The 18,566-nt window shown below is 40.3% G+C and overlaps 1 protein-coding gene across 2 annotated transcripts in view; it reads left to right on the forward strand.

The window, feature by feature from the left end:
* The window catches only part of cntnap2a (contactin associated protein 2a), a 132,926-nt gene that overhangs the window by 110,305 nt on the left and 4,055 nt on the right, over window positions 1–18,566 (forward strand). Inside the window, exons 18-24 of one of the 2 annotated variants that reach the window (XM_088363224.1) lie at window positions 2,957–3,127; window positions 7,543–7,761; window positions 9,224–9,253; window positions 10,642–10,878; window positions 11,689–11,922; window positions 12,033–12,166; window positions 15,335–15,428. In XM_088363224.1, the coding sequence (XP_088219350.1) occupies window positions 2,957–3,127; window positions 7,543–7,761; window positions 9,224–9,253; window positions 10,642–10,878; window positions 11,689–11,922; window positions 12,033–12,166; window positions 15,335–15,428 (1,119 nt within the window). The remainder of the gene's footprint in view (window positions 1–2,956; window positions 3,128–7,542; window positions 7,762–9,223; window positions 9,254–10,641; window positions 10,879–11,688; window positions 11,923–12,032; window positions 12,167–15,334; window positions 15,429–18,566) is intronic. The other variant, XM_088363225.1, reaches the window with a different exon arrangement.

Genomic DNA, 18,566 nt, shown 5'->3' on the forward strand with positions numbered 1-18,566 from the left:
AACCTGTTTATCATTTATTCATGCAAATATGATATGATGATAGGTTAACACCCGATCATCTTTGCAAGCTGCTGAATAAAGATTCAAACATAATTGCGTATTATGTTTGTCCTATATTATTCGCACTGAACACCTCCTAATGGCCGCCATGAATTTCAATTTTTAATGTGTTTGTGTATTTGGAAATCTCCACTCTAATGACTCAATAGGTCAAAGCAGTCATCCGTACCATCTGCTGGTGTGAGAACATAGTGTGGATGATGCTATTTTGTTTTATGTTATTCTTCGCCAAATCATGCTGGTTTATGAGCAGACAAAATCACGACAGTGGCCCTTCATACAATACAATATTCCCTTTGAAATATTAATTTGTCCAATTCATTATAAACCAAGTGAAATAGTCAATTGAAGCCCAATGCCAAGTCATGAGATATTATAGATTTTGAAAAGGGGAACAAAATAAAAGCCAAAGCTGCCTCTTCTCAAAATGAAGGTTACACTACATTGGCTGAGCAATGCTCCAGACACAGAGAACAAGAGGCAGCACAAACTGAAGGGCAATTTCTTGTATGCACCTTGAGAACCAATTAAACAGATAAAATGGCTTGTCAAAGAAAGCACTTATAACTTGATTCGAATTTCCCTGAAAGGCACTCTGCTTTCTTGTGTGCTGAAATGTAACATGAAAAATGTTCACGCACAAAAGAGTTTAGATTAGAAGCTTCACCAAACAACTCGAAAAGATTGCATTTTTTTGAGACCGGTAAATGCTTATATCTATAAGCCTTGATATCCAATTTTTGGGGGCACACTTATCTTTATATTCAGCAGATTTAGTTTATCTAGCACGCTCAAACCAACCCAGTGTTTCAATGTGAAGAATACAAAGAAGTCATATTATTTTAACTTGGATGACCCTGGCAACCAGGAATTGAATGCATCACTAAGTGCAGTGTGAAAAGGCCTTTAAGAATAATGACAACTTTCTGTCAAGATGACAACTTGACAAGGCAACTAGTTGATCTATTGTTTTCAGGATTTCTATCATAAACACCCCTGTAGTGAATAAGAAAAATGTTTCTCGCAGCAGCAGTATATTTCCACTTTGATGACCAAATCAAAGACAAACTGCTCAAAGCTCCAAAACTTCAGCTCAATCGTGTGATGTGTTTTGTAAGAGGGACTTTGACCACAAACTTTCTCATTTCTTTTACTTTGCGTTCCACTCTACTGATGCTTTGCCAATATTTGCTTTTAAGTATCACACATTCAAATCAGACATTCCTATGCATAAAAGCTTTTATTACCATAGCGAGGTGAAAGTACAAATGATGAATATAGCACACTGGTTGAACCATCTCCACTACTCCTCTCTGCAACTCTGTTTACGCTCACTCAAATTTCCTGCACCTCCTACCTGAGCTCCTTTGAGTTCTTTCTCCATAACCTCCCACGTTTTTATTCCCTCTTGTTGTCTCTCTCCCTCCTCCTGAAACGTGACTCAGCCTCAGGCTGTACTTCTTTATCCTTGTGTCCTTCCTGCTCCTATATGTCGCTGTCAGCCTTTTCGCCGCCTTTCTTTCTGGCTGGCGGGTTTGACGTTTCAGGCAGAGCATACAAATCAATATCACACTATCGTTGACTTTTTCCCACTCTGCTAGTGTGTGTTGGCGGTTTGATTTTGTCAATGAACAGTACAGAAGCATGTAATAGTCGTCATGTAAATAGTATGTGTGTATGATTTCTTTTTCAGTTGGGCTCCATGATGATTATTATTTTTATTTTATTTTTTTTAACTGTACAGAAAAAATCAAGGGGAAATTTTAGTCACTCTGAGTCACTCAGAAAATCGGAACTCCTATGTCAATAGTGTATCATAGTGAGAATACAGTTGCTTATTTCTGTGGCCTGAATTTACTCAACTCAGCTATAATTCTCATAGTCCTGTAGATAAAAAAGTATTACAATATAAAAATAATGGAAAAAGCAATATTAGGTGGCCATGCATGCTTGTATGGTACACGTGTGTATCCATAGCCGCTATCTGCCCCTGCCCCTGGTGACAGGATGCAAGGCAATCAGGATAACGGAGACCTAAGCTATGTCATGCGGGAACACTTATCGCAAAGATTCAGGAGGCACAACACACACACACACGCATTCTTATGCAGATGCACAAAGTCTGTGAACCGGCAAACACACAGGGACAACAACTCTGCTTGCTATGCTTTCTGAAACTTGCCTCATGCCTACATAAACATGCTTGAGCTTCATGTTCCGTATCTTGAGACAATACTTATTTCTGAATTATTTTTTTTTACATTCCAAGAATGCAAACACAGTTGACATCACATTCACTTCTTAATTTTGATCCTTTTAAAATGTCTTCTCCCTTTGTGAAGCACAAGATCCCCCTGAGCAATCAGTGCCACACAAAGCCACGACAAGGCGAAGGGATCCAGCGACGGTGGCGTCACTTCATCAACCACAGTCTGATAATTCATCAGCAGCTGTTTAGCATGAAGCTACTTTGTCTTCATTAGCAGCCGCTTCTTCGGCTTCAATCAAAAGTCATTAGAAAAGTTGTTATCAGAAATCGGGCCAGACTTTAACTCCCATCACCGCCCACGACTCCCCAGTCGGAATGAAAAGACATTATCTGATTGTGCTGCTGTTTTTTTAAATTATAATCATTTGTTCATTACATTTTACTGAACTTGCAGAGAGTTACATTAATAGCCCTCCATAGAAAGTTTTTAAATGATGGAATCATTTTAGTGTGGCACATTAAGAAATAGACGTGACATAATTGCATTTGAATAATATAAGCCAGATTTCAATCAAGTCAATCTTATATATGGATATTTAAATTCAAACCTTCATATATTTACCATTAAATAGATAATTGTGGGGGACTAAATCTGTTCCTCTGTGGGTTTTTTTTCTTTTTTTACAGATAACTACTGGAACGCCGCTTCATTCACCACCCCATCATCCTACCTTCACTTTGCTACCTTCCAGGGAGAGACCAGTGCTGACATCTCGTTCTATTTCAAGACCAGCGCACCATATGGGGTCTTCCTGGAAAACCTTGGCAACACAGACTTCATACGTTTGGAGCTGAAATGTAAGTTTTTATTCCTCTGCGCATTTTCCTCCTGTGGTGTATGTGATGGTATGTAAAATTGTTTTTTGCATTTTAAAATTCTACTTCATGCAATCAGTGTTTTCCACAGAAACACATGCTTTATTTTTCTTTAAATTACAGACCAAAAAAAAGGCAAATAGGAACACCATCCTCTCAAAGATTTTTCTACATACATGACACACATGCCCACGCAGCCCCTTAAAACTTCCCCCCTCACAAAAATAATAAGGTTCTATGTCAGTGTGTCACTACATCTTTTGTTTCAGATGTAGTTTCTGCTAGTGGAAATCTAGCACAACAATATGTGTTGGGAAGATTCTGCAACTAGTGTCACAAAAGATGTTTCAAACCTAAAATACGCTCTACAAGTTTTCAGTGAGTGCCTGACAATCAACTGGTATTTCTACAAAAAGATTTGAAGGCATTTGCTTTCTTCAGCGCGCAAGAGGAGGTGGTGAGGATTGTGGCAGGACAATTTGTGGCTGTTTCAAACGTCACAACATGCCTGCTTACAATGCCACGGCCATCCCATAGTTCGTGGACAAGACGAGCAACCTCCCTAATGACACAACCTAGTTTTTTTGTTTTTTCTTCATTGCCGAGCTCAAGCCAAGCGACATATGTTTTCTTTAATAAAACTGTGTGCCTTGTTTTTTTATTTTTTCCTTTTTACCAGTAGCCCTTTGAGATCTTGCAATGAAAAGGCCATTATAAATAAAAATTATTATTATTATTATTATTATTATTTTGTTTTATTATTATTATTATTATTATTAGATATTTTTGACAGGGAAAGAAAAGATAAACAACTGAGATAATGTGGCTGAGTATATACTAAATTAACCAATTACATTTCAATCTTTTTAAATACGAGTAAGCGCATGCCTGTGAGCATTTTAAGTGCTTCAGATCAACTAAAAAAGAACAAAAATCTGATGCTTTCTAGCAGCAGAATAAAAAAACTGTCCTTAAATATTTTAGAGACAACGTCGACAGATGTTTGAAGTAAATGGGAGCATTATTGATGGCTACTAAATAATGAGACATCTGTCCAATGTCCCCTTTCGGAGTCTCTTTACATGTCATGCAGAAGGTTACCATGATCCTTTTCCCGCAGCTGTAATTACTATGTGTGTGGCGACAGTGGATTTCACTCTGATTAAGTGTTAAAACTGCAATTAAAATCCCTATCTTCAATTTAATCATGCCTGGCACAACTGTGTATGTGCTTCAAAGTGGATTTGAAAATTTGGTGTCAAAGGGGTCATGCTGACCGTGCCCCGCTGCTCTGCCAAGTCTTTATTTATTTAGTCAGAGGCCAAGCGGAATGATTTTGGAAGAGAAAAATCATTTCAGATGGACAAAAATGTCAATATGTCTTTATATCCTTCTGAACGTCAAAGTTTTGAGATGTTTGCCAAGCAGTGTGTTGCTTGTCTTCTGAAAGTGTCTACATTCCCAAAGACTGACTTGTGAGAAAACTGCGTGTTGCCTGGGTGTCAAAGAACCCCAGCATCCCTTCGACACCCCCTCCCCCTCGCCACAACATTGATTTCTTTTCTCCCCTGCTGTGCTATCATCTTGCATTTTTCCCCACACCGCACACAGTTGGACACGCAATAACAAAAAAGAACTGTGTGTGTGTGTTCACTCACTCACCAACATACTCACATATTAACACATTCAATCTCTGCCCTCTTGCAAGGTGAAAAAAAAAAAAAACATTTCAAGCAATCGAGTCTGGGCATGAAATGACCAGCATTAGACCCGAATAAAATGACTATGACAGCACAGGAGCTCAAATTTCTCAGGTGCACACACATTGCTGTGACCTCCGTAGACACAAAGATGTCAGATAGCTGCTATTTCTCTTTGAATCTCACAAGAAAGAAGAAGGCATGGACATAATTGAGAGGCTGCTCTGAAGACTCACTGTGAACGCCTTGCTACTAACAGGATTTGAGGGAGTATGGAAGGCTCTTAAAGTGCAGGAATATTTTACCTCTGGGCATCTCCATGGCTATGTATGCACCATTTGAGACTCGTGGACACTTCTTGCACCTGTGGTTATGAACATTGTTAGTCATTTTCAGATCAGCTGAGGAATATACTCTACTGGATTGGGGAATTGTAAGATTGTATGAATGTCCCTGTTGAGAGAAGACCTCACAAGCCTTGAAGTGTGTTAAATTCTAGTGGCCACCAATTTCTGGCTTGCTGGAAAGTATTTCATGACAAAGAAGTAGCAGGAACTAATAAGAGCACTTAAGAGTTTTCTAATAGGTTAGGCTGGGCAAATGAGAAATGCACTTCAAGAGGAGTGTCAAACTCGTTTTTTTCACCGGCATTGTCGTCATAGTTTCCTTCGGAGGCCCATTATGATTCTCAATGCTTCTATTATATAGAGTATAGGCTAGTTTTGAAATCAGAGACTAGTAAAAACTGATTAAATATTTTTAAAAGATGAATGCAAATAAAAACTTCTAGCAATTTTTCTATTTTTTTTTTATAAATGAAGACCATTTTAATCTTGACACATGAAGTCGATGTACAATTTGTCTTCACGGGCCACATTCAATGATTTGGCGGGCAGTATCTGACCCCCAGGCCTTGAGTTATATATGTCATATATGTTATTTGTTGGTCATCAGGGTTGCACAAAAAAACGTAAAGTCCATATTTATTTGTCTTTTTATATAAGTTGCATTTTTCTCAATTTCTCGCTGAGTTTATCGGTCATGAAAAATTGCAGGCATATGCAGGAGGTGGGTGTGCAATTTGGAGTTGATCCGAATTATGATTGTTGAGCCTTAGCTGAGATCCGTGCCCCCACTCAGTGCCAGCTTAGGTTGATTGTTTTTTCCGTTTAGCTCTTATTTTGTATCCAAAGATGAATAGAGAAATCACAAGAAGATAAAGATGACGACCAGGTGGCGTTTCTCAAGGCCGACATACAAATGTTTCACACACACAATTAAATCGAGATGATCACATAACTCGGTTTTGCCAAGCTTATCGTGCTGCACATAGATAATGGAATTATTCAAATCCTGCAGCAGGTTCAGTCTGTACATTGAAATAAATTCTGTTCGTCACTGCCCTGCAGACCTGCTCTGTTCAACAAGGATCATTAAATCGGTGTTCTAAAGGCCGTCACATTGCTTTAACACCCGGCTGTTTGTCACTGAGCCGTCTATTTTCTTTTAGATTTATCTCATAGGTTAATGCTCTCAGCTTAGCCATGTGATATCATTTGTCTTGAAAAATAATCCAAATAGAAGATTGGCTAATTGAATGCAAGTGAGCTGTAAAAGAAAAGAGAAATTGGAAGGACAGAATGGGTCGACTGCAAAAAAAATAAGACCGTTATTTCCCCTATCGACAAAACACAATTAGCCTCTCTAATATCCGAATCAAATGAACCTATAATGAAGCAGAAAGATATACGTATAGTGCTGCCAAGTGGTCATTTGTCTTTTGGATTGTTGCTCCCCATTGTCTGTACTTCTGCCATATGCCCATTTTATTCAGAAGTCACATAGTCATGCCTAACATTGTGAATTAAATTGGATTTTTATATCACAACTGTGAATAGACTTTCCAGCTGCAAAAAAAAAGGCCTCATTGCTGCATTGTTCCCTTTTTAAGATAAAACATGTATGGGTGCCTCAGAAGTATAAATTAGGAGAGCTGCCATTCACGTGTTAGTAGTGATTTAAGTACTCAAAGGATTTCTTCCAATATAAAACAGCGCCTCCTGTGGAAATGTTAAGTTTCCAACTCCGAGTAGTTGGGAGCCACTCCATTGGCTTTAATCCCTCCATTACACGCATGCACACAAATTCAGTCATTATGGAAATTAATCATGCAGCCAAACAAGGTCATCGTGCTCTATTAAATTTTGCTGTCTTCCTCTGCTGCTAATTTCCACTGGCTGTCATTTGTCTTCATGCATTTGTCTGCTTCCACTTCAGCTCCCTGGCCTTGCCATCTTGCCAATGAATGCGCCGCAATGGCAAATAGAAATAGAAAATCACAGTCAGTCTGACATGAATATATGTCGCGCAAAAGCCAACAGTCGCTGGTACCTATCGACCTTGCCGGTGAGATTAGTGCTTGTCCACATCTGTCACGTATCACCGGGCAGAAATCTATACTAGCCAAATGAATTGCTTGGAAATAAATGAGCCATTAGATTAGAAATTGAGTGCACATTTACCTGTACAGATGACTGCTGCAAAAGAGGACGTCTGGGGCCTTTAGAAAGTGCCACTTTTATTGTTGAGTGACTATTGTAAGGGGTTATCATTATGGGATGTACATTTGGGATGTATATATTTTTACAGGACCCACCCAAAACCGATGTACGACTTTTGGTTCTTTCCTTCACACAGCTCCCCAAGTGGTCTCGTTTTCCTTCGACGTGGGGAACGGCCCGGTGGAGTTAAGCGTGCAATCGGACACGCCTCTCAACGACGACCAGTGGCACCGTGTCATGGCAGAGCGGAACATCAAAGAGGCGGTTCTCCTCCTGGACCAGACCTACCGTGTCTCTCGGCCAGCCCCGGCCCAGGGGCACACACGGTTAGAACTGTTCAGCCAGCTCTATGTGGGTGAGTCCAACAACCATGAGCACTATGGCCAATTAAGGTTCTTCAATCAAATGTCATCATTAGATGGAATTTTTTTTCAGCTTGGCAAGTGGAATAGAAAATGGATTGATGTTAATTAAAACATTTTTCATACCAGCTTTATCTCTATAAGACCACCCATATATAGGGTAGTGGGAATATCTGAATGTTTAATACCTTTTTTCTAGTCCAATGAAAATTCTCCTCCAGTTCATCTTAATGCAAATCCCACTTTCTCAATCACATTGGAGTTTCATATTTAATCACACATGGACACGCTTCCTCGGGAATTCCTAAGTGCTAAAGACTTTTTAATGAGGGTAAATCAGACAGCCAATAATGCTATGTGTGGGCTCTACAACAAAATTCACCATGTGAGGTCACCGTTGTTGTGCTTTTAAGCTATGACTCGTGTTTATTCTCAAATAAAATAAAAGGAGATCCATTGAGAGTCTCCCAAAGACATTCACACATCATCTCTCATTTTAACACTGACTCATGTAACATTTGGTTAAAAAGCTTCGCTGAGTTCATTATGAGCCTAATCTGTTCTCTCCCTTTTTTGGTTTTATGTGATCTCTCACTGTGCTTTCCTATTTCCTTGTCATTTAGCCCTTCAATAGCGGAGAAAGCAAACTTCCAAACGGCAGTCATAAAAAGCTAAATGATGTGCCGAGGCAACTAATGCGATGACTAGATTGTTCCAAATTCCAATCAGTCGCCCTACCTTGAGCTTCAATCCTCATATGATTTCCTCAAATTGCCACTTTCATAACCTCCTTACCCTTCCTTGTCCCGGTTTGCCTCTCGGAGCGCATCAGTGACGCAAAAAAAGGATTTGACATGGTGGAAATGCTCTTTGCAATTTGATTCAGTGTTAGAAAACTGTAAATTCAACTGCTGTCAAATGGCACCTCATTCACGCCGCTTCATTTTCTGGTGTACGAATTGTCCGGCTGTGCGTGGAAGAACAGCTTCAGTGAAATGAAAATATAGTCGGTACTGATGTGTTTGTGTCATTTCACAGCAAAACAAATCCTACCCTATTTTTGTGTTCCAGTGCCATCTCCATTTCTCCTCCTCTCAGTCAATGTGTTCCTCATCAAGCATTTGATTGCTTTAGTGTTTACTGCACAGTGGTTCATTTGCTTGAATGGCTTTGAAAGTGAATGTTTAGACCATCAACCTTCTGTCATTTACTTCACACTGTTAACTTTTAGCTCCCCGATTCACTTCAAACATGCATATAACTCAGATTCTCACATTTCATTCATTTAACCATCTGTTTGATGCCTCGCCCTCAATTAATGTGTCTTTTTAATTTTTTGCATGCTCTATCTTCTGTTTGAATGTTTTCTATTTTTTTTTGGGCCTGACTTCTGCCTGAACGGATCAACGTCTTGCTCATTGCTTCTCACTGCATGTGTGCAACATCCCATCACAGGGAAACCAGCTTCACAAACCTGCCAAGACAGTAGGTAACATTTAACGAGTGCAATGAAATGTGTCAGTCGCGCCGAGTGAGAGACATCATGGCACGTTAGATGTTCCAACTCAAATCTCACCCGCAGTTCCTCGCCTGTTGCTCCGTTAACATTAGTGAGAATGAATGCGATACTTGTTTTGATTCATGCTGCACTTCCTAATACTGACGTGAGGAATTTACAAAATGCCGCTTCATTTCAATACACTAGTAGACTTTTCACGGAGAGATCCGTCAAGTCAAAACCATTAGGTCTCCGTTAACGAGGCAATACGTTGCTGCGAAGCCACAGATATCAAATCCTGTGTTGCCAAATGAGAATGTCCATGATGTCATCTCCTGTGGATTATATAGAGGCTTTAGATTTGGTATTTTGAACCAATAGGTCCATCTCATTCCAAATTGTGTGTGTGTGTCCGCTATTCTCCATTGGCCTCAAAGCCTTGTGTCCATTTAATCAAAGACGAGGTTTGAAATGAGGTAAACAGGTGGTGGAAGCCTCAAGCCAATCAGTGGCACAAAATAGATTAATTAACAAGTGTTGGAGTATGTGTGCATTGCAATCCAATGCGGAATCAGAAAATGGACGAGGAAGCGTGTAAAAGCCCCAGCTGCATCCCGACATGAATAATACATGATGATAAAAAAAAAAAAAAAATGCATTAGTAATCTTAACGTGATAGTCCAATCCCCGTGTGGCTTACCTGTGTATGTGTATGCATTTACGTAAGCGTGCGTCTTTAAATGAGCCAAAAGGAATACAAATAGCAAATAGCACTTCTCTGTAATTGGAGGGATACATCGGAGAGATTTTAATATCTAAAATGCCCCTCGGCTTTTGTTAACCGTAGAGCAATGCGACTGTTTATTGCGATTGCACTTGAAATCTATACCTATGGGTGTCGTTTTATGATTGCCTTTATTGCTCTAGTCATTAAAGGCACATATCAAACTACCTTAAAGCCCATTCTCTGTCCATTTTAATGAGCAGTTAGACAGTAACAGCACAAGGCCAAAAGGACAAGGATGAATGGCTTTGGACGCCCCAAGGCTAAGGATGATGTTGACGTGGACTGTTTAAGTATGTAGCTAGTAGCGGTAGTGAATCCATCGCTTCTTGTGGAATTTTCATTAAGACATTGCATTCATTAGGCTCCTCCAATTAGTGAAAAATTAAACCATCTGAAGGTTATTTCAAGAACAGCAGCTCAGCTGGAGAGATTCACATAACAGCAGCGGTTCCTCCAGGCGTAAAGATGGGAATGTTTTTGAAAGCGATTAAAAAATAGAACCCTTTTACCTTCCAAATGACTTCTCTGACCCTGACTGGGAGGTTTTTCTTTTGGCATTCCCGTTAACTGCTTCCGCTTTGTGCACAGGTGCCGCAGGGGGCCAGCGAGGCTTCCTGGGATGTATTCGAGCTCTACGGATGAACGGTGTCACCCTTGACCTGGATGAGAGGGCCAAGGTGACACCCGGGGTCAAGCCCGGTTGTCAAGGCCATTGTACCAGTTACGGCATGTATTGCCGTAATGGGGGAAAGTGTGTGGAGAAGTACAACGGCTACTTGTGCGACTGCAGCGCCACTGCCTATGACGGCCCTTTCTGCACGAGAGGTGAGCGAGAACATCCCCGAGTAACTTCTTTCTGAGGACTGAAACGAGCTGCTTGGATCAGATGTTGCAGCTCCCAAATCAAGTTGTCTAAAAATGCGCCACAAAGAAGTTTGACGTTGCCATCAGAGCTTCCGTCTGACGAGATCCCCGACATGCGAATTCATTTGTTTCCTAAAGCTCCCCCCCTCCCCTCTGTGGATTTGGCAGGGTGGTGACAACACGACAGGGAAGCTGTTTGTGTGTGTGTTGAAAAAAAAAAATGTGTGTGACAGTGTCTGGTGATATACGACCTCCTATGAGTTCTGTCACGAGCGATGAGGCATTTCGGGGCTTAAAGAATGGCGATAAACACAAGCGTGTATGTGTGTGCGTGCTTATCCAAAAAGGGATAACTCTCCTTTTGCATGTCTCTTTGTGCGTGACATCCATCCAATCTTTCCTTCATCTCATGCTTTTGCTTCTTTTTTCTTCTGCTCATGTTCACTTCTTTCCTGTCACTCTTCCGTCATGCCCCCCCTCCCTCCTTCTCATTGCTTTTCACACTATTGTTTTCTCCCCTGACTGCATCTGTTCCACTTTTATTGCTCCAATCTTGATCCCCTTCTGTTCATCCTTCCTCATCACCTCCTCCCGTTCTCTTTACTCTCCCGCATCCGTGTCCCAAGTGGAAAATTGAGATTTGAACTACAATTATGTGTAACAATGGAATGTAAACTGGCAATCCACAGTGCATATAGATTTTTTTTTAATGAATGAAAACAGCTTGTGGATAGACTGCACAATGCCATTTGGTAACTATTTGATTTACAGATGTTGGAGGATTCTTTGAGACGGGGACGCTCGTCAGGTACAACCTCCTCCCGGATGGTGCAGCAGGAGCCATGAAGGACTCCAAGGTCCTCGCGAGTCACCTGACTTTACAAGAAGTCAACTCGACAAAAGAGGAAGTGGCGTTTAGTTTCAGCACATCCAGTGCACCGGCCATTTTGATGTATGTCAGCTCCAAGACCGAAGACTACATGGCAGTGTTGTTAAGGCACAACGGTAAGCTCCAACCTAATTAAACAATATGGACAATAATGAAACACTAGTTAATCATTTCCTTTTTCCTACTGTATGTGGCAATCCAGTTCAACATTCTCATGTATCCACAGGTTCTCTGGAGGTCCGCTATAACCTAGGAGGTCTAAAGGAGCCATTTACCATCGATGTGGACCAGCGGAATCTGGCCAATGGACAACCACATAGTATCAATATCTCTCGCATTGACAGAAGCCTCACCATCCAGGTAATTATTGTACAAACACACTGTGCCATTATTTCAGCTTCCGGTTAATACGAGTCTTGATAAATGTGAGCACAAAAGCACATAAAAATATGCCACTTGTGTCAGTGGTGTTGCTTTTAGTCAAGTCGCTGAGGGAGTCTGCTGCCAAGACGACACAGCTTGCCCTCTGCCACTTTTAATCCACTTCCAGTAGACAGATTGCAATGCTGTGATCGGTGTGTGTGCGCGTCAATACGTGTCCGCGTGGATATAAATCCGTCACACCGGTCTCAATTCACGCTGAGTCAGAGAATACTGATGTAAGGGGTACTGTTCTACATAACAATGGTGTTGGGGTTGCTGTTGTGAGAATGAATCACTCTGATTGGCTCGACATTTAAAATCAAAACTGTGAAGTACAAGTAAGGAGGTTGCACCAGCACATCTCATCCAGGAACTGTCAGATGCTTTGGCATTGTGAGCAGATACGTCGCCAGGATCTGTGTGTGAGCATATTTATGAATTGCCTGGTCTAGGGAAAAGTTAGTTTTTGAACAGTTGGCGTGCCAGTCCTGGAACTTTACTGACATCCTTTACACACACAAAAAAAAACTCCACTAACTTGCAATTATCAAAATGGTGTCCATAATTGCGATTGTTTGATAGCTCTCTGACCTTCATCATCATCATTCTATGTGTAAATAGTTCATTATTGATGCTCCTGTGTTGAATCTCATTAGATGGTGAGTGTAGATGCCATGTGTTGATTTAATAGCGTTGCAAATCAGTGCATCTACTTCAGTGGCAAAGGCCATAATTGTTATTTTCACAAGTGTATATATTTTTAAACATACATTAGCATGTCTTTAGCTTTTGCTTCTCTAACTTTTGCATACACAACCATTTACAGCAGCATTATCTTTCTCCCTTTAATTAACACTTGAGTGAAGTACTCTTGACATGAGGGCAATTTTACCAAAATATCATTCTTGTAGCTACTGATCATCCAGGGGGAGCACTTCAACATAGCACATCATGGATAAAAATACCAGATGTAGAAATGTGCTCAAGTAGAAGTACTTGTGTCAAAATGGAGGTAGAAAATATAAGTACTTGTTTAACTCCTAATGTGAATGTTTTTTAGGCGTCAACAAAAAATTTATCTTAAATAAAGCCATGAATGGGGAATATCTTGCTTCTCCAAATCTGTCTCATTTAATTACTTTATTATTTAGTTTTGAATGAAATGTAAAGCTGTGATTGCTGTGTAATATTATTCCAACTTTAGATATCAGAGGAAGTACATTTATGGAAATGATAACAAGATTTCTTTCAAGTATATTATTTTTGTGACATTTTTGTTTGGTGGCGTGCCAAATGATGTTTCTAGTGTAAAATATGAACCAGGATTAACAAAGATTAGAGCTGTTCCTGCTTCACTACCCTCATATTGTCTCAAGGTGATGCCAGTTTTGTGTGTCTGCTGCCCTCACGTGGTCATGTGTTACACTGAGGTTTTATTATTTTATTTTTTTTAAGATGCCTTGAACAGATGAGTGAGGCTGGCAGGTTTACCAATTGATCACACAGAATCTCTTGGCTGAAACAGAATTGGAGAGTTTCCTTGAGGCTGCAGAGCCCTCCAGTCAAGACATTAAAACCTGCTTAGATTAGAGCAAAACATTTGATACATTTCAGAGGAACTGCCCAGTAAGATGTTATTAACTCATCAGTCAGAAAATTAAGTAAACACATTCACCATGTTAGCCCACTTCAGCAGTCATTTTTAATATCGTGACTGTTGCTATTTCCAACCACGGTTATAAACATGTTAAATTAATTCAATTTGGTTTTGCATGGATGATTTTTTTTTCAAAATTAGTTGATTGTGCAAGTGTACCTACCGCTGTGCATTTGATGGAATGCAATGAAATCTCATGTTTAATCTCACTGCTTTCCACCTGAATAGCTTTGCATATATTTACCGCTGCCTCTATTGAACTTTTTATTTATGTCATGATCTGAACAATCATTCAGTTCATGTGTTAATGATATTCGGTTGTTTACAGCCAACTATGCTAATGGTGTATCTGTGATGGAAGTACTGCTGTCCCTTAGTTATAATTAGGGAAACAAATAACGTGCATTGAAACTTTAGTGGGTGCAAGTTTGTTAGAATAATCCATTCTGAGTTCATAGTTCATCAATTCAGATGTTTGTTTTGTCTAACTCCACCTTAAATAGGTTCCTTACTTACGTTTAAAAGCATCATCTGTACTTGGGGGGGAATTGTGCTGCTTAAATGATGCAATATAAAAGAATAGCTTCCACATAATTGTGGCCATAATTGACAAAGTTTGGTAAAACGAGGTTGCAGCTTCCCTCGGTGGACCTTTTTGTTGGGGGTTTTGTGACCTCGACTAGCCACGCTAGGCTGTACAGCCAATTTGTTTTTTCAGATAAAAGTAAATAAGCTGCGTACAATTTAATCCTGCCTCATTATCCCGCCCTCCATTCAGCCTGGAAAACAAAACCCGCACAGTCCTCCACCGAGACCAACCTTTAAGAGCGAACCAAATTTAGTGTTGTCGGTGGTAAAATTATCTTGGGGTGTTGGGGATGTACGAGCATAATAATACAATTTAGCTTGGCGGCCATCTAATTGGTCACAGCAGGAAGTAAGAAAAGGCATATTTTTTTCCTCTGTCTGGCGTTGTTGGTATGCATTCAGCAGCCTGGTGGAAACTCACATGCAGTCCTCTGGCGAGCATTGAGAAGACTGCAAGTGGAGAGGAGGGGCAGTGAGCGATGAGGGGGATCTTTTATGTCTTCAGCAGCACACATACACACACAGAAAGCAATTTGTGGGCCTGAAATGATTCCCGTCAATTGCGGCTGGCTGCGGCCTTTAAGCTAATTAGAAAATTCAGTGAAACAGCAATAACAAGTTAATTATGTTTCAGGATTATTAAAGTGCTGTATTCCCTCTCCATCAGCATCCATTCTCTACTGATGAGCTTCTATGTAAACATGGTTGTGCTCAGTGTGCATTCAAAAGAGAGGGGAAAAAAAAGTTTTGGATCGCCTCGACTTTAAAAATGACGTGTGATCATTTATTTATATTAATAGACGAGGCCCTACAACCACAACTGACTCCCATTCTTTTTTTTTTCTCCCTCTCTGGTTCAGTTGGATCATTACCCAGCCGTCAGCCACACCCTCCCAGATGCCTCGGATACCAAGTTCAACCTGGTCAAGACCCTCTTCTTGGGCAAAGTTTATGGTGAGTTTAGAGATTGCATTTTCATATTATCTTGTATTGCATCTTATAAGATTGTGCAACAGGATATAAATGTAAAACTTACTTTTGAGTAGTTATGCTGATGGTTGGATTTACCACAGCATCCTGCATTCCCAGATAAATCCACTAGAGGACAGTATAAAACTACTACATAAGCTGTGTTGGTTTCAGTAGCTGAACATATCTAAGGTGGTCCATCAAAGTGTTTTGATGCTACTCTTATATTAGTTACCCAGGAAATGCAGGAAGAAAGCACGTGAAAAAGAGAGCTTGGTTTACAACAGGCGGGAGAGGGAACAAGGCACTGCAAACAACAGCACGCTCATCTGCTTCCTCCTCATCCTATTTTGCACTGAGGGCCGCTTAGACAAAAGAAACTATTGAAAGATTCATCAGACTTATCATGTTTGAGGTTCTTTGTTTGCTAGGGCACACAATGAGTGATGTCTCCTCCATTGCTGCATATTCAAACTATTTTTGCAACAATAGAAATCACAACAGAAATCATGCAATGATATGAATGTGAAAATCTGTGCTATGAATTGTATTTAGTTTAAAAGTATCACTTGGAATCTTAGTGTATATTGTATTATTTACTAAAGTGATAATGGTGAGCTTTTTAAAATAAAAGCTGGTGTTTTTGATATGCTGAATTATTTTGGTTTTAAATGCTAATGATAGTTTAAGCATAGTGGTTTAATTGTCATCATTTGGCCAATTAGCTGTAGTTGGCAACGTGGCATGTGTCAAGTCAAGGCTGGTGAGATTTGCAGTGTCGCTCTAGTGGGCAATTGTGTTTAAGTGGTATTGATTGTGACCATGGAAGACTCAGCATTTGTTGCTATACGCTGCAAGAAGTGGGTTTGTGGGCTGACAATCACGCACTTGTGCTTTTATGTTTGTATATCTCTGTGAATAAAAGTTTATCTTTACTTTGGCAGCTTTTTGTGCAGCCCATGAGATCTTGCTGGCAGATAAGCAATGAACAGCATCGCTTTACATTCTCCTCCATATCTGTCCTTGACGTCCCTGTCTTCTTTGCAGCATTGCAGCACTCTCACTCATGTGTCTTTTAACTAATCAATAAGATAAGAAATTGGGCAACACTTGGATTGATTATTTCTTCCTCAGACTGGACTTGGGTATCACTTTTTCAGTCAAATTTGTTATCTGCCTATGCAAAGTCATCAAATCAAATATGAATGTTGACAACATTCCAAATTGATTTCTATGTGGAGCAACTGCTAATGTACTGTTTACAAGCCTTTTTCTATTATTCCAAATTTTCCAGGTGGTTCTAATCTCAAGGCTTTATGTGTGTGACATAATGCTTGCAGCTGCACTTTTTACCCTGGTGAATCCTGATCCACGTTGATGTAAATTCCAAGAGCCATGTTTTTACCAGCTGCTGTCAGGGTGGCTGGGTGGGCGGGTGGGGGTAGGACCGCACTGCAGAGAGAGAAAGAGAGAGAGGAAAGGAGGGAGGATGAGAGAAGGGCACAGATGAGTGAAAAGTCCCTGCTAATATTCTGTGCTGAGATCTGCTATCAAAGAGGAGGAAAGAAAGAAGAGGAAAGCAGGTTAGCCTCAGACTTTGACCTACATAATGTTTGCGTGAGAGCTTGCAATCATTTGAAGCAATTCTGCATTAGCCGAAAATGTTGCATGACTCTAATAGCATTTAAATAGTAATAATATTTATTAACTTGACGTGAATGCACTGTACCGTTCTGACTTGCAAGTTGCTGCAGGTGACTGGTCATTATTTGAAAGCCATATCGTGAATATTCTAATGCATTAGCATTATGTAAACACTCCAAAGTTACTGTTAGCTTTACAAGTGTCAGTTTGTTGTGTAAGGACATTGCAGAGAGACATCAGTGATGGTAAAATGAAGTGATTTCTACAATATACAGTTTGTTGTTTACATTTTTAATGCTATTATTGAGGTCCAAATGTGTGACGTGATTCACATTTTGATTCTCAACCTTTTTTATTCCACCCCTGCATTAGCTTCCATTTGTTGCCATGGCAACATTTTGATCTCTGCCCCTATTTTCATCTGTCTCACCATTGGAGCATTGTTTTCCCGTTCCATCTTTTTTTCCACACAGCATCTTTCCACCCCCTAATCTGTCTCTCACCTTGCCCACCTCTCCATCATCAGTCATAGCAGATGTAGCCACACCCTCCCTCTCAACTCATCCTGCAGATGTCTCCATCTTCCCTTCTTTCTTCTTCGTCCTTGACCCACATCTCCAAGGCTCCTTAAAAGAAAATCCACCAGCTCCCCAAAACCCATCCCCTACCTGCTTGTTCTCTTCTACCATTAATGATTCATGTCACATTGCTGACTCAATGACCTTGGGGCTATTACGTGCATGTGTGTGTGTGTGTGTGCTGGGCCACATATGGTTTGTTGTACAATCAAATTGCTGGATCACAATGCAATCATTTGGGATAATACATTGCAGTAACACAATCTCCTGCCAAGTGGATTGGACTTTGCTGTGTTGTGTTGTGCACATGTAGTATCTTTTAGCTTACAACTGCTGAGAAAGAGTGAAAGCAAGTCAAAAGAATGCATTGCTTGCAGACAAGCTTTGTCAACATAGATGACGTCTAATGTTATTGCCGCTTAATCCCCTGCCCAGACACACACGCTTCCAAGATGCTCAACTATTACAAAGCTTATTTATCAGTGAATAAATAGATGTCAAACTCAAGGCCCGCAGGCCAGATACAGCCCGCCACATCATTTTATGTTGCCCCCGAAGACAAATTGCACATCGAATTCATGTGTCAATACTTTGAAATTGTCCTCACTTTTAAAGAAATACAGATATCGCTAGAAAATTTGTTACTATTGATCTTTTAAAAATATTTGCAGTTTTAGTCTCAAGTTTCAAACCAAATCAGTTTATCTAGCCTGTATATCATAAAAGATGCGGCCCGCGACAGTTTGACACCCCTGGCCTAAATATTGGAACAGTATCTAGTGAACGTTCCCTTGTGAATCACGGTGAGAAAAATACGGCGAAATTGCAAACCGTTTTCAGCTATTTACTCAACACCAATGGCGACACCCCACGAGACTTGTCTCATTAGTATTCAGGACCG

Source organism: Syngnathus floridae, chromosome 20 (genome assembly GCF_059516105.1).
Source record: "Syngnathus floridae isolate MCC-2025c chromosome 20, RoL_Sflo_1.0, whole genome shotgun sequence".
NCBI lineage: Eukaryota > Metazoa > Chordata > Actinopteri > Syngnathiformes > Syngnathidae > Syngnathus > Syngnathus floridae.